Source organism: Salmo trutta, chromosome 4 (assembly GCF_901001165.1).
Source record: "Salmo trutta chromosome 4, fSalTru1.1, whole genome shotgun sequence".
Taxonomy (NCBI): domain Eukaryota; kingdom Metazoa; phylum Chordata; class Actinopteri; order Salmoniformes; family Salmonidae; genus Salmo; species Salmo trutta.
In genome coordinates this window covers 37,264,649-37,279,587 of record NC_042960.1, presented here as the reverse complement: position 1 = coordinate 37,279,587, position 14,939 = coordinate 37,264,649, and the positions used below count along the sequence as shown (strand labels likewise).

Genomic DNA, 14,939 nt, shown 5'->3' with positions numbered 1-14,939 from the left:
TTTGCACAACAGCATGTGAAATGTATTGTCAATCAGTGTTGCTTCCTAAGTGGACAGTTTGATTTCACAGAAGTGTGATTGACTTGGAGTTACATTGTGTTGTTTAAGTGTTCCCTTTATTTTTTTGAGCAGTATATATATATATATATATATGAACATTTTGTCATTTTAATTCGAAATTCCTGCAATTCTACAAATGTTTCCATGTCTAATTTGTGTTTATATGACACCAGGGGTTGAAGCCCGACCAAGTTCCCCAAATAAAAAATGTAATAAAAAATTGTAGTCGGGACCCACAGTCCATATTGACCCCGTTCTGGGTCCATATCCGGACCACATTCCGCAAATTGAGTATGGGGGGGGGGGTATACACTGTCCAACGAAATGCTTACTTGCATGTTCTTAATTGACAATGCAACAACAATAAGAAATAATAAAAGATAAGAATATGAGCATGAAGTAAATGGCCTTTCCTCTAGCCTAGTGGTTAAGAGCGTTGGGCCAGTAACTGAAAAGTTATTGGTTCAAATCCCAGAGCTGGCAAGGTGCAAAAATCTACCGTTCTGCCCTTGAGCAAGACAGTTAACCCCCAACAACTGCTCCCCATGTGCCCATAACGTTGATTAAGGCAGCCCCCTGCACCTCTCTGATTCAGAGGTGTTGTGTTAAATGGGGAAGACACATTTCAGTTGTATGCATTCAGTTTTTACTAGGTATCCCCTTCCCTTTCTTCTCCTTGTGTGACCTTCTCTGTCTCTGACTTTCCTCTTTGTTCCACAGGCCTTTGGAGCTGATGTACAAGTATGGCAATCTCAGCGAGGGAGTCTGCAAGCCTGGCTATGCAGCTGCCAAGATGACTGCCATTTATCCAAAGTAAGCAAAAGCTTTTAATGTGCATGTGTTATCATCTGATCTGTTTTTCAGTTTTTATAATTTGGTTTCTGATGCATCATTATGATTCAGCACCCCATAATTATTTCCTCTCCCATTTAAGTAAAGTGTTTTACTTCCGGTTGAGATGATGATGGCGCTAATTTGACGGCCTTATTCAAGGTTTTATTTCACTCTCTGACCACACCTTTCCATCTCATTAACATTCAGTTGTACTTTCTAATCATCTGTGTCCTACTGTATTGTATATGCCACTTCATGGATTCTCAGCATGATCACAATAAACCCACAGATTATCGTCAGCTCCATCTCAGATACTATATGAGTCGCTTCCTCCATCCAGAAAAAAACCTTACTCATAGAACCATTTCCTTGTCTGCTGGCAGGCTACTGGCCCATTGTCCGGCCCTCCGCAGCTAGCTAGAGACAGCCATGGAGAGTCATAGGTGACATGACTCAGATGGCCCTCTCATTGGACAGCTCATGGGTTAAAGGTCAGGGCACCCTCAGTGACTCCCAGTGAAGATGATGACCTTCCTGTGGATTCATCTCAATAAATCTTTCATTTGTAATGACCCAGTATGAACATGTGTTTCCATAGCGTTGTGGATGGTAGGATATCAGTGACCTTTCACCCGGCAGAGGCAAAGTGTCTATCTCAATTTTTATTTCCTTGATTCCTTGTGTCCTCTCTCTTCGCCATCTCAAAAAATATTGGTGGAGAAGATCTGAGAGAGAGGACCTTGGATGTTCTCCTCCAATGCGTTTTCAGAAGGAGGCAAGGAGAGAGGGCACAAGGAATCAAGAAAATAAAAATTGAGATAGACCTTTTGCCTCTGCCTGGTGAAAGGTCACTGATATCCTACCATCCACAACGCTATGGAAACACATTTTCATACTGGGTCATTACAAATGTCAGGCACATTCTATTTTAATGGAAGTTTAATCAAAATGATCACTACTGTGCGTGATTCATCCTTTATCACTGAATCATTGGATAGAGATGAGAGTTAAATAAACGACGTCGCGGAGAGTCTGCCCTCTCCGCGAGGTGTGTGAGGGCAAAGAGACCAGATGTGGCAGAACGGAGTGCTCAGTTTGGGGTGTAGGATTTTAGCATATTCTGAAGGTAGGGAGGGGCAGTTCCTCTTGCTGCTCCGTAGGCAAGTACCATGGTTTTGTAGTGTGTGTGAGCTTTGACTAGAAGCCAGTGGAGTGTGCGGAGGAGCAGGGTGACATGGGAGAAATTGGGAAGGTTGAACACCAGCCGGGCTGCAGCGTCTCAGCGAAGCTCATCTGCGTGCTCGTCGTCCTCACCAGGGTCTTGACCTGACTGCAGTTCGGGATCGTAACTGACTTCAGTGGGTAAATGCTCACCTTCAATGGCCACTGGCATGCTGGAGAAGTGTGCTCTTCACGGATAAATCCTGATTCAACTGTACCAGGCAGATGGCAGATAGCTTGTATGGTATCGTGTGGGTGACTGGTTTTCTGATGTCAACGTTGTGAACATAGTGCCCCATGGTTGCGGTTGGGTTATGGTATGGGTAGGCATAAGCTACGAACAACAAACACAATTGCATTTTATCAATGACAATTTGAATGCACAGAGATACCGTGAAGAGATCATGTGTCACGCCCTGACCTGAGAGAGACAGTTTATTTCTCTATTTTGTTAGGTCAGGGTGTGGGGTGGGCATTCTATGTTTTGTATTTCTTTGTGTTGGGCCGAGTATGGTTCCTAATCAGAGGCAGCTGTCTCTCGTTGTCTCTGAATAGGAATCATACTTAGGCAGCCTTTTCCCACCTGTGTTTTGTGGGTAGTTGTTTTCTGTTTTGTATTCGTTACCTGACGGAACTGTTGGCTTTTCGTTTTGTTTCTTTTGTTCTAGTGTTTCATTGTTTAATAAATCATCATGAACACGTACCACGCAGCACTTTGGTCCACTCCTTCTAACGACAGCCGTAACATAATGAGGCCCATTTTTGTACCATTCATCCGCCACCATCACCCCATGTTTCAGAAGCATGATAATGCATGGCCCCATGTCACAAGGATCTGTAAACAATTACTGGAAGCTCGAAAATGTCCCAGTTATTTTTTTAAGGTACTGTATCTATGACCAACATATTCATATATGCATTCCCAGTTGTGTGAAATCCATAGATTAGAACCTAATGAATGTATTTAAATTGACTGATTTCCTTATATGAACTGTAACTCAGTAAAACCTTTGGAATTCTTGCATGTTGCATTTATATTTTTGTTCAATGTACAAGGCACAGTATTTGCAAATGTACACAGCATTTCCTTCTACATTAGCGGCAGTGAAATGTCTCCACACATCAGATAGTGCCCGTGGCATTTTCCTGGAAAGATTAGAAATAAATGAGTAGAAAAAAAACAAATACAACTGTTAGCAGGCTCAAGCAAGCTAAAACCCACATGGTAGCAAAAACGTAACTGGCAGAAATTGTTAACGAGTTAGAAATTATTTAAACACACTTTGCTGTAGGCTACTATTTACTAGTTAACAAAGAATCATGTATGTCATATAAAATATATTCACCCCATCCAGTATTGTAATCAAAGCTTACCAGAAAGAATGTAGTCCTTGGATCAGGTAGTGTAGTAGTGTGGGCCCAAATGCATCTCATTAGTGTGCAAGATCTTGAGAATCAGCTGTACATGTGATGGAAGAATGCACTATGCATGCAGAGGGTTGCAATTACATTGAATTGAGGATAGTTTAACCAAAATATTACACAAGACCTACAATTGCCTTAAGTGTATCCCACAAAAAAGATTCACTGTTATAAGCTAACTTTTTTGATGAATTTAAGCAAAATTCCCCAAATTCCCATGCTTAACCTCCAAGGGAAATCTTCAGGAAATTTACCAGAAAGTTTCCGACCCTTTGTAACCCTACCTTAGATATTGATTATCAAAGCTGTTCAATTCATGCGTCGATAATTCTGCGAGCCACAATGCACACTCTTTGCTCTTTAGATACACACGATATCAACACCATACCACTCCTGGTTACTTTGACTGCATCCACTTTTCCCAATTCCTTCTTCGTCGTGACTTCAAAAGGGTTGCCCAAATAAACATCATTATCCAAGAAAACGTAGTCCAACAAGCAAATCTATTTAAAAAAAAAAAACTTTTTTACAGCAGCAGATGTCACAAAGTGCTATACAGAAACACAGCCTAAAACCCCAAACAGCAAGCAATGCAGATGTAGAAGCACGGTGGTTAGGAAAAACTCCCTAGAATAGCAGGCACCTAGGAAGAAGCCTAGAGAGAAACCAGGCTCTGAGGGGTGGCTAGTCAGGTGGATATTATAAGAGTACATCGGCATTTAAGTTCAGATTGTTCATCAGGCTCATTTTGAGTCATCAGACTCATTTTCCACAACAATTTTAGCTCTTTTTGTTCCATTCTTGGACTTCACTGTTGTCCACACATTTTTCTCGCTAACTGTACTCGACATGCTTTCAGCCTCAAACGACACTTCTGCTTCTGTCTTGTTCCGCTTCCTACCAGCATCCGCCTCCTTGTTCAAGCTCTTCAATGGATTCTGAATCATCTAGCGTGTTTGCAGACAGAGTAAAACAAAAATAACAAACAAAGGATGTATCTTTCCGGACCTATACATGCAGTCGGTAGATACACCCAATACAAAAGTAAAATTAAACGATTGTGTACTCACTCCTTCCTGCCTGTTATATTGAAATATTTGCTGCAAACAATTCACTGAACCCAGGTAACCATTCTGTCAATTTCAATTTGTCCCTTAATTTAAGGTGAGGCTAAGGTTAGCAGTGTGATTTTAAGAAGAGAAAATTTAGAAATCAACAGTTTATTACTTTGTGGCTGTGTTAACTAATGATGACCCTACACTTGGACACCTTGCCATGGAGCAAATTAAAATACGGGGTGCAAACTTTTTTTACCAGCAAATTCTCACAATTCTTTGGATAATTTGTAAAGGTTTACTTATTTTTTAGCTAGTCTGCATAAAAAAGATCACCATTTTATAAATAGTAAAATTGCGTGATATGATTGCATTTTAGAACCCGGCTCCCCCCATCGCCCTAAGATGAATGGTCTTGACCACTAACGTTTTAGGCAAATTTGTGTTGCATGGCTGGGTGTGCAGGGTTTGCTCATGTTTGACCATTCCATTGATCCCTAAAGAGAAATCTCCATCCACCCGGGACACCAGGGCATGCAAAACATATATTTAGGTTATCCATATTACCTGAGCTCATATTCTTTCTATTTCTGTGGCGGATTCAAGGTCACAATTTAGATAGTCATTGATATACAGCTTGCTGAAATAAGACAGGAACAAATAATATTGCTATTTGATCATGTCCGTGTCCAAAAATTAACACGCTTTCACTGGAATTATCAAACCGCAAAAGTAAAATGTCAACCCTTAACATCTCAACAGATTGTATAGGCACGGTTTAGCTGAGACAGGTACACTCTTAGAAAAAAAGATGCTAAGTGGAACCATACAGGGTTTTTCGGTTCGTCCCCATAGGGGAACCCTGTTTGGTGCTGGTTAGAAACCTTTTGCAGAGGTTCCAGCTAGAACCCTCTGTGTAGGGTTCTTCAAAGAACCCCCTGTATATGGTTCTACCTAGAACCCTCTATAAAGGGTTCTACATAGAACCATTTTATAATCTAATTGTTCTTCCTAGAACGGTCTATGAACTGTTCTACCCAGAACCCTTTTGTCTTTGGAGGGTTCTTCCTAGAACCCTCTATGAAAGGTTCCACCAGCCTCATTATCCTTATATTTTGTATTATTTATGTCAATACATTAGATTTTATAAGGCCTTTCTTTGAGGGCCTAGTTATACCCTAGTTAATCTCCTGGTTTGGCCTGCAAGTTACATTATGCTGGCTTGCAAAGTGATGTGTAATTCCTATTGGAATCCAGCCAGAGTTAGGATATCCAATAAGTGGAATTGTTAATCACCCGCAACCTGCATTCAGAATGACTGCCAGGATAGGAACAATTGAATATTGCGACTACCTCAATCATCTAAATTGGAACAACCATCTCAGTAACGGGTGCAATAAATCCAACAGATTGGATTGGTTTAGGATTAGTTTAGGAAACGGTATGTTATTTATCTTTGTGTAGCATAAAATGTATTAACCAATCAATGTTCATACAAAAACACATATATTACAGTAAAACAAACCATTCTGAAAATCTCCATGCAATAGAGCAGGCTGGGAAATATTGGTTCTATGTAGAACTGGTAGTCTTTTTCTGAGATAATGATATTCACCTGATTTACAGTATGCCTGTCTTAACTGAAATGATGCTCTCATAGCTTTCATTAGCTGGCTAAGGTTAGCATGCTAGCTAGTTACACTGACAGCTGTCAGTCTGTGCCCTATTTGTTGTTATTTCTCTGCTACACGTGGAAATCACCACAATGTTCCCACCCCAATTCCTGAATATGTATTAGCGGATTGCTTCAGTCTTTGATGTGGAACTTGAGGTGGGCCTTTTAACGATCTGCCCCACCCTGATACAAACATCTTAATGTCAGCACAACTGGACAGTTTTAGTGTTTTAGGAATTTCTTGTCATATCCCCACAATGTTTCCACAACCTAAATAAACATTCTGGGAACCTTTTAAAGAGACTAAATGTGTTCTGGGAACATTCTTGTAACATCAAGTGAATGTTTTTGCAGCCTAAAAGACACGTTTAAAAATATATATATATTTAACTAGGCAAGTCAGTTAAGAATAAATTCTTTTTTATAACAGGGCCTTGGAACAGTGGGTTAACTGCCTTATTCAGAACAACAGATTTTGACCTTGGCAGCTCAGGGACTCGATCCACCAACCTTTTGGTTACTGGCCCAACGCTCTAACCACTAGGCTACCTGCCATTGCACAACTGGACCGTTTTTGTGTTTTGGGAACATAATAATGTAGCCGCTGTACATCTGAGGCAGAATGCCTTAAAGGGACGACATGTGAGCAGTAAATAGACAAGAACGTAATACAATGTTAGTTGAAACACTAAATCAACAAAGACTATGTAATATGCATTTTACATGCATTGTTGAACATGCACCCTGAAACTCAATCTGACTTCAGATGTATGGGGAAAACTCTATTGAAAGGGAGAATCATCAATTGGAAATGTTGTTTGTAGGAGTCTTACAGTTACTATAAGTCCTGTGGTAGAATGATCAGCTTACTGTGATGATACCCTTACTGTGGAAAATACCCTCATCAGATGTATCTGACATATCAGGTGACATGTTGAGGACAGTAACATCTACACTGAGGTCATGCATAATTTATTTTCATTGGTGCAGGTGGCAGGGCATTTTGAAGGAGGTTTTCCGGCCTCTGGGTGAACTGTTGTTGCTCCCTCTCACTGTAAAGACCAATGAGATACAATGCTGTGCAGAATGATAGCTCTTTATCTCACCCTCGCCACCACCATCATATGCCCCTGAATCAGTCCTGCAATGAGGGGTGGAACTACTGAATGTCACAAAGCATCTGATTTCAATGGATGATGGAACCATTGCTTTTGTTTACAGTAGCCTGTCACATACATTCATCACAAGTTTTTCATATTCAATAGGTTTTACCTTTGTGTGGTCTGTCAAGACGATGTGGCTAATCGTTCACAGACAAAAGATGGACAGCAGTATGGGTTGTTTGTCAAAACAACATAGTGGTGATGCTTAAAACTGGCCTTTCTGTCAGTGCATTGGCAACTGTTTGAGATAGACTGGAGAGCAGGAGGTTCCCGTTGAGGCATAACCCCCTGTAGTTATTGTAGTGTTCCCATGCATTCCTGACAGTTGTCCAGACAGCGTTCGCTCAGCTAAGCCTATGTCTTGATCTGTTTTTAGATGCATCTCTGCATTTCCTCTCACGCTATGTTGGATGAAGGATGCTGTCACCTCTCGCTCGCTCTCTCTTTCTCTCTGCCCATCCCTCCCTCCCTCGCTGTACTCTGGGTGCTGATAAAGACAGGGACAGCCAGTAGATGACCTGAAACACAACTCCTGTAATCTTGTAAAGCATGCTGCCTCACATTAATCAGAGCATCTCCTGCCTTATGTCCACATGGGGGTTCTATGTCTGTCTAGTTGGTGTCTGGACTTACAGTGCATTCGGAAAGTGTTCAGACCCCTTCCCCTTTTCCACATTTTGTTACGTCACAGCCTTATTCTAAAATGTATATAAAAAAGGTCCTCACACACAATAACCCATAACGACAAAGTGAAAACAGCGTTTCTGAAATGTTTGCAAACATATTAAAAATACAAAACTGAAAAACCTTATTTAAATAAGTATTCCAACCCTTTGCTATGAGACTTGAAATTAAGCTCAGGTGCATCCTGTTTCCATTGATCATCATTGAGATGTTTCTACAACTTGATTTCAGTCCACCTGATTTGACATGATTTGGAAAGGCACACACCTGTCTATATAAGGTCCCACAATTGACAGTACATGTCAGAGTAAACACCAAGCAATGAGGTTGAAGGAATTGTCCATAGAGACTTGTCCATAGAGACAGGATTGCTTCGAGGCACAGATCTGGGGAAGGGTACAAAAACATTTCTGCAGCATTGAAGGTCCCCAAGAACACGGTGGCCTCCATTATTCTTAAATGGAAGAAGTTTGGAACAATCAAGTTTGAAACCTCTTCCTAGAGCTGGTCGCCCAGCCAAACTGAGCAGTCAGGGGAGAAGGGCCTTGGTCAGGGAGGTGACCAAGAACCCGATGGTCATTCTGACAGAGCTCCAGAGTTCCTCTCTGGAGATGGGAAAACCTTCCAGAAGGGCAACCATCTCTGTAGCACTCCACCATTCAGGCCTTTATGGTAAAGTGGCCAGACGGAAGCCATTCCTCAGTAAAAGGCACATGACAGCCGGCTTGGAGTTTGCCAAAAGGCACCTAAAGGTCTCTCAGACCATGAGAAACAAGATTCTCTGCTCTGATGAAACCAAGATTAAACTCTTTGGCCTGAATGTCAAGCGTCACGTCTGGAGGAAACCTGGCACCATCCCTATGGTGAAGCATGGTGGTGGCAGCATCATGCTGTGGGGATGTTTTTCAGCTGCAGGGACTGAGAGACTAGTCAGGAACGAGGGAAAGATGAATGGTGCAAAGTACAGAGAGATCCTTGATGAAAGCCTGCTACAGAGTGCTCAGGACCTCAGACTGGAGCGAAGGTTCACCTTCCAAGAGGACAACGACCATAAGCACTGTTGGATTCTGTGTTAAACTTCAAATGTTGCTGTCCTAGAGACTGGTTAATGGTTATCTGTAGGAGCCAGTTGGCTATGGAATGTGTTGGGTGGACAGGAGGAAGTCACAGGATTGCTATATTGGATATGGCTGGACATCTGTGGATTAGGCAAATGAGGGGTTGAGGTCAGGTCAGATCCCCTTAAGGGCGAAATTATGGCTTATTACCCTATTACTTCATCTTCCTGTCGAACCATAATAGATGTTTATTTTTTTTAACTAGGCAAGTCAGTTAAGAACAAATTCTTATTTTCAATGATGCCCTAGGGTAGAACGACAGATTTGTACCTTATCAGCTCGGGGATTCAAACTTGCAACCTTTCAGTTACTAGCCCAACGCTCTAACCACTAGGCTACCCTGCCACCCCAATGTAAGGATTGGAGAGAAGGAGGAGTGCCTAAACTGAAGTGTATATATGCTTGTGGTGGTGGAAACATGTTTTGTCTAATGCAGCTGTATTGATCCTCTGGGAAGAATTAAACCTAGTTAAGCTTTCATAGTGTCCTTTGAGTTATTTACTCGGAGAATTAGAACCTCTGCGAATTAGAATTAGAACAGTTGGCGCTGCAGGTAAGACCCGGGTGGGGTTTGTTCACTGCTAAACCTGTAACAAGAGGGTGAAAGTCTCAGTCGCAGTGGCCGTGAGAGCTCAGCGTGTGTGGGGGTGTGTATGAAGGTTTGAACAAGCTCTATTATAAGGGTTTGAGTCCGCTATTAAAAGGTTTGAGGCCTCTGTTTTTCTGCTAGAAGAGGTTTGTGTCCTCAAAGTAAAGAGAGGTTGGTTTTATGCCCTGTTGGGGTGGTGAACCATGAAAGATTATGTGGAATTAGGAAGAGAAGTGTGAATAATGTTGGTTATGTGGGTTATCAACAACAGTGACATTTGAGGCGCAATACTGGAATAAGACATTAAGTCATTCATATTCTCCAGTAATACATTTGCAGATGCTATAGTACAGGTTCTAATACAAGGTATTAAGGGCCGTAACCAATTAATAAGTACGAATACCATAACTATTATCCAGGGAAGTGGGTAGCTCTACCTTGGAAAATAGTTAATAGAAGGTGTGTATTATAGACGGGAGTGAAGAAATCTAAAATACCCTGAACACCTTCGGGAGAGGTTAGGGAATAATAACTATTGATATGGCGACAAACGGCCCAGATTCTCCCTGTAATAAGGAGCTAGAGGATTTTAATAAAGCAATGGAGGCTCTGAAAGAAGCGCACAAGCATTCTACCAATTCGGCTCAAATATGGGAACATTTTGGCAAACTGGATAAAATTGGGCAACATTTCCTTGCTGACAGAGAATTCAAATCAAATAAAGAATTCAGGGAGGCAATTATGACTTGGCACAATGACATAAACCAGAATAATCAAAAGCTCAATATACCAGCATTTTCATGTCAGCATTCTATCAACAAAAAATACAAACTGATAAAACTGGAATTAGTATTAGTACTCAGCCACAGGAAGAGTGCATTGATAGAATTTGCACTTCTGCTTTGATGGCAGGTTTGAACCCTGTGATCAAAACGGTAACTGCGGGGGTCCTTTTTTTGTCCTTTTTTGAGGTTATCATGGAAGGGTATATTAGATCGTGTCTTAATGCATGGTAGGAATAATTTGACCACGAACAGTGTGTGTGAACCTCAAAACCCTCCGTAACCGGCTGAAGAAAGAGCGACAAAGGCGCTCAATGCGACAGGGATTTTAACACTTCTATCTGAGTCCGAGCCATTAACCTGGGTAAAGGCGGCAGGAGTGCACCAGAGTCCTGAGTCCGCGCATGTTGAGTGAGCGTGGAGAGAGATAAAGGGTCAGGTGATAGACTTGTGTACGTGGGAGAAACGGATGCACAGTTGAAGTCGGAAGTTTACATACACCTTAGCCAAATACATTTAAACTCAGTTTTTTCACAATTCCTGACATTTAATCCGAGTAAAAATTCCCTGTTTTAGGTCGGTTAGGATCACCACTTTATTTTAAGAATGTGAAATGTCAGAATAATAGTGGAGAGAATGATTTATTTCAGCTTTTATTTCTTTCATCACATTCCCAGTGGGTCAGAAGTTTACATACACTCAATTAGTATTTGGTAGCATTGCCATTAAATTGTTTAACTTGGGGCAAACGTTTCGGGTAGCCTTCCACAAGCTTCCCATAATAAGTTGGGTGAATTTTGGCCCATTTCCTCTTGGAAATTGCTCCTAAGGATGAACCAGACTTGTGGAGGTCTACAATGACCCGAGGTCTTGGCTGATTTCTTTCGATTTTCCCATGATGTCAAGCAAAGAGGCACTGAGTTTGAAGGTAGGCCTTGAAATACATCCACAGGTACACCTCCAATTGACTCAAATGATGTCAATTAGCCTATCAGAAGCTTCTAAAGCCATGACATCATATTCTGGAATTTTCCAAGCTGTTTAAAGGCACAGTCAACTTAGTGTATGTAAACTTCTGACCCACTGGAATTGTGATACAGTGAATTATAAGTGAAATAATCTGTCTGTAAACAATTGTTGGAAAAATGACTTGTCATGCACAAAGTAGATGTCCTAACCGACTTGCCAAAACTATAGTTTGTTAACATGAAGTTTGTGGAGTGGTTGAAAAACAAGTTTTAATCAACTTCAACTGTATCTATTTGGATATTGAAATCAGGACATTATCAAGGGTATTAAATGGGACATGCAAGAGTTACATGTGCTGTTGGGAAGATGAACTGTAAAGGCTATCTGAAAAAGACACGCTAGAATGATAAGTGCCGGGAGAAGGGGGGGGGGTCTACACAGTGCAAACAATTTAGACGAAGTATGATTTGAGATACTGATCTTTCATTACCGGGCCACTTGCAACAGGAAACCAGGGACAAAGGGGGTCTGTAATGAGAAGAGTTATTACCGGCACTAAAAGGTTCCATTTATAAATGTACATTCTAACCGGGATGATGTGTGCTAAGTTGAGAAGCTTGAATTTGAGTCATAGAATCAAAGTAAGTGCTAAGGACTGTCATTCTGAATTTGGGTTGGATAATTTATCAAATGTTTTAGTTATGATTCGGATACAGCGAGAGATAGTTGCTTTCGAACGGTGAGGGGTGGGGGCGCTGCTCAAATTTATTAGGCCTAGGGAGGCTCCAGAAACCATGTCTCTAAGTATCCTCCGACAGTGAGGCTGTTCGAGAACTCACTGGATGATAGCTTGGGTCAATCATTTTTTTTTTTTTTTTCTTTTGTTTTACCATGTCATCAGAATTGTAATGTTAAATCGCATGGATACGTAGAGATGGCTGGATGATACGGTACAATGAATTGCATACAAGGCTCCTAGTCTGTGTTTTGCGATAACGCCCAAGGATGAAAATTAAGGAGAGGGTATGGGACCAGCATAACATGGGCAGAGAACGTAACGGATGGACGATTCTATCCCCAGTTTTAGTCACATCAAGGGTGGTGTGAAGGTATTAAACATGTATTTTTTCTCTCTTTCCTTTTCAAGTCAATATGTTTTTAGGTTTCATGAAACATAAGGGTGTTCATTGTTCCAGAGGAGGGACTGATGTATATTGACTAATTGATTTGAGAATGTTTTAGTATGTTTATATCTGTAGAAGTGCTTTAGTAGTAGTGACTAGTGTGTTATGGGTTAGATGGAATGATATATGTGCAGATGTATCTGTAGCAGGAGGCGAGGTGTTTGAGACAGAATGTTTACATAGGGCTGTTAAGTGGGATGGAACGTGACTGCAATGGAGATCTGTAGGGGCTCATGAATTAAGGTCGTGGTGGTAGAGGGGTTTCGTTCCCAGAGACTAGGTATATTGTTACAAGAGATAGCTCATAGGAGAGGGAGGACAATTAACTGTGCACAATATAGGGACTATTATGAAGTTAAATTGAACATTACACATACCCAGATCATGGTGAGAGTAGAAGAGATCGTTGTGGTATTTCAGACACTATTCAAGAAACCTGTGACTCAGAGTTTGGTTAGGTTGGATATTCTTCCGTAATTGAAGGAGGCTATAGTCATGGGCCATGTTAGTAGTAACAGGGGCTACTTTAGTAGCATTGTTGGGATATCAGTTTGAGGACTCATGCCACATGGCTTGGTAACTGGGAGTCCGATGGGAGTACAGGGGGGGCAGTTATTCAAATGTCACAATTTGGTGACCTTGCCATAAGAGGAGAGTCTATGTTGTCAGGAAATGACCTATGTGTTGCAGTGTGTATATCCTCAGGTGGAAGCAGCACATGAGGAGCAGGAGCAGGAGATAACCGAGGGCACGGGCTGAATTCTGGAGATTGAGTGTACATCAAGATACACCAGGCAGGGGGGTTGTGACAGCGTTGGTGTGGTCCACACACAGTACTCCTTACTGCACCTGCAGCGGTAAAGATCGTCATGTCTCTCCTTGGTGGGTGCATAGTTCTTATGTAAAGTGAGGTCCAGCTGCATAATGGGTGAGCTTGAAGACACCATGACAGAGGAAGCAGAGCTAAAGAGAGAGAGAGAGAGACTTGATTTCACTGTAGACATGCAGATGGGTTGGGTTTGGGAGCTACTTTAAACATCATAGCTTTGTTAAAATCCCCAGCTACAATAAATGCAGCCTCCGGATGTATTGTTTCCAGTTTACATAGAGTCCAGTGAAGTTCTTTCAGGGCCGACGAGGTATCTGCTTGGGGGGGATATACATGGCTGTGACTATAATCGAAGAGAATTCTCTTGGAAGATAATGCGGTCGGCATTTAATTGTAAGGAATTCTAGGACAAGTGAACAAAAGGAATTGAGATCCTGTATGTTGTTGTGATTACACCATCAGTCGTTAATCATAAGCATACACCCCCGCCCTTCTTCTTACCAGAGAGATGTTTGTTTCTGTCGGCGAGTTGCGTGAAGAAACCGGGTGGCTGTACTGACTCTGACAACGTATCCCAAGTGAGCCATGTTTCCGTGAAACAGAGAACGTTACAATCTCTGATGTCTCTCTGGAAGGCAACTTGTGCCCTTATTTCGTCCACCTTGTTATCTAGAGATTGGACATTGGAGAGTAATATGCTAGGAAGCAGTGGATGGTGTGCTCGCCTTCTGAGTCTGACCAGTGGCCGCTCTGTCCGTCTCTCCTGCGGCGACCGCGTTGTTTTGGGTCGGCCTCTGGTATAAGATTGCATGTCCAGGGTGGAGGATCGCATGTCCAGGGTGGAGGATCCGCTTCGGGTAAGACGTATTCCTGGTCGTATAGATGGTAAGTCGACTTCGCTTTTATATCCAATAGTTCATCCCGGCTGTATGTAATAACACCTGAGATTTTCTGGGCTAACAATGTAAGAAATAATACATAAAATAACAAATAACTGCATAGTTTCTAAGAACCTGAAGCAAGGCGACCATCTCTGTCAGCGCAATCAAGTCTTATGCTATCACTCTCTTAGGAACCAGAAGGAGAAAGTGGAGAAGCTAAAAGCAGCTCCAGCTGAAGTGGAGGAAGCCACCAGCTTCAGCTGGAATGTCATTCTGTTTGATGAGAGATGGAAATAAGATTGTGCATGGTGTGATCATAGAACAGAGGACATAAGTCTCTGAGTTTGTAAACCTCACAGTGAATGTTTTATTATTATTGTTTGTTCATTTATAATCCTGGTTTATTTATTTTTTGTTCATGTTTTATTATTATTGTTTGTTCATTTATATGTAATTTCCAAGGGTATGTAATT

The 14,939-nt window shown here is 41.6% G+C and overlaps 1 protein-coding gene across 6 annotated transcripts in view; it reads left to right on the top strand.

Annotated features, from left to right (window-relative positions):
- LOC115192312 (CMP-N-acetylneuraminate-beta-1,4-galactoside alpha-2,3-sialyltransferase-like) overlaps positions 1-14,939 on the top strand; it is a 101,096-nt gene that overhangs the window by 28,867 nt on the left and 57,290 nt on the right. For all 6 annotated transcript variants that reach the window (XM_029750655.1, XM_029750658.1, XM_029750653.1 and 3 more), the window contains one exon: positions 781-873. In XM_029750655.1, coding sequence (XP_029606515.1) covers positions 781-873 — 93 coding nt within the window. The remainder of the gene's footprint in view (positions 1-780; positions 874-14,939) is intronic.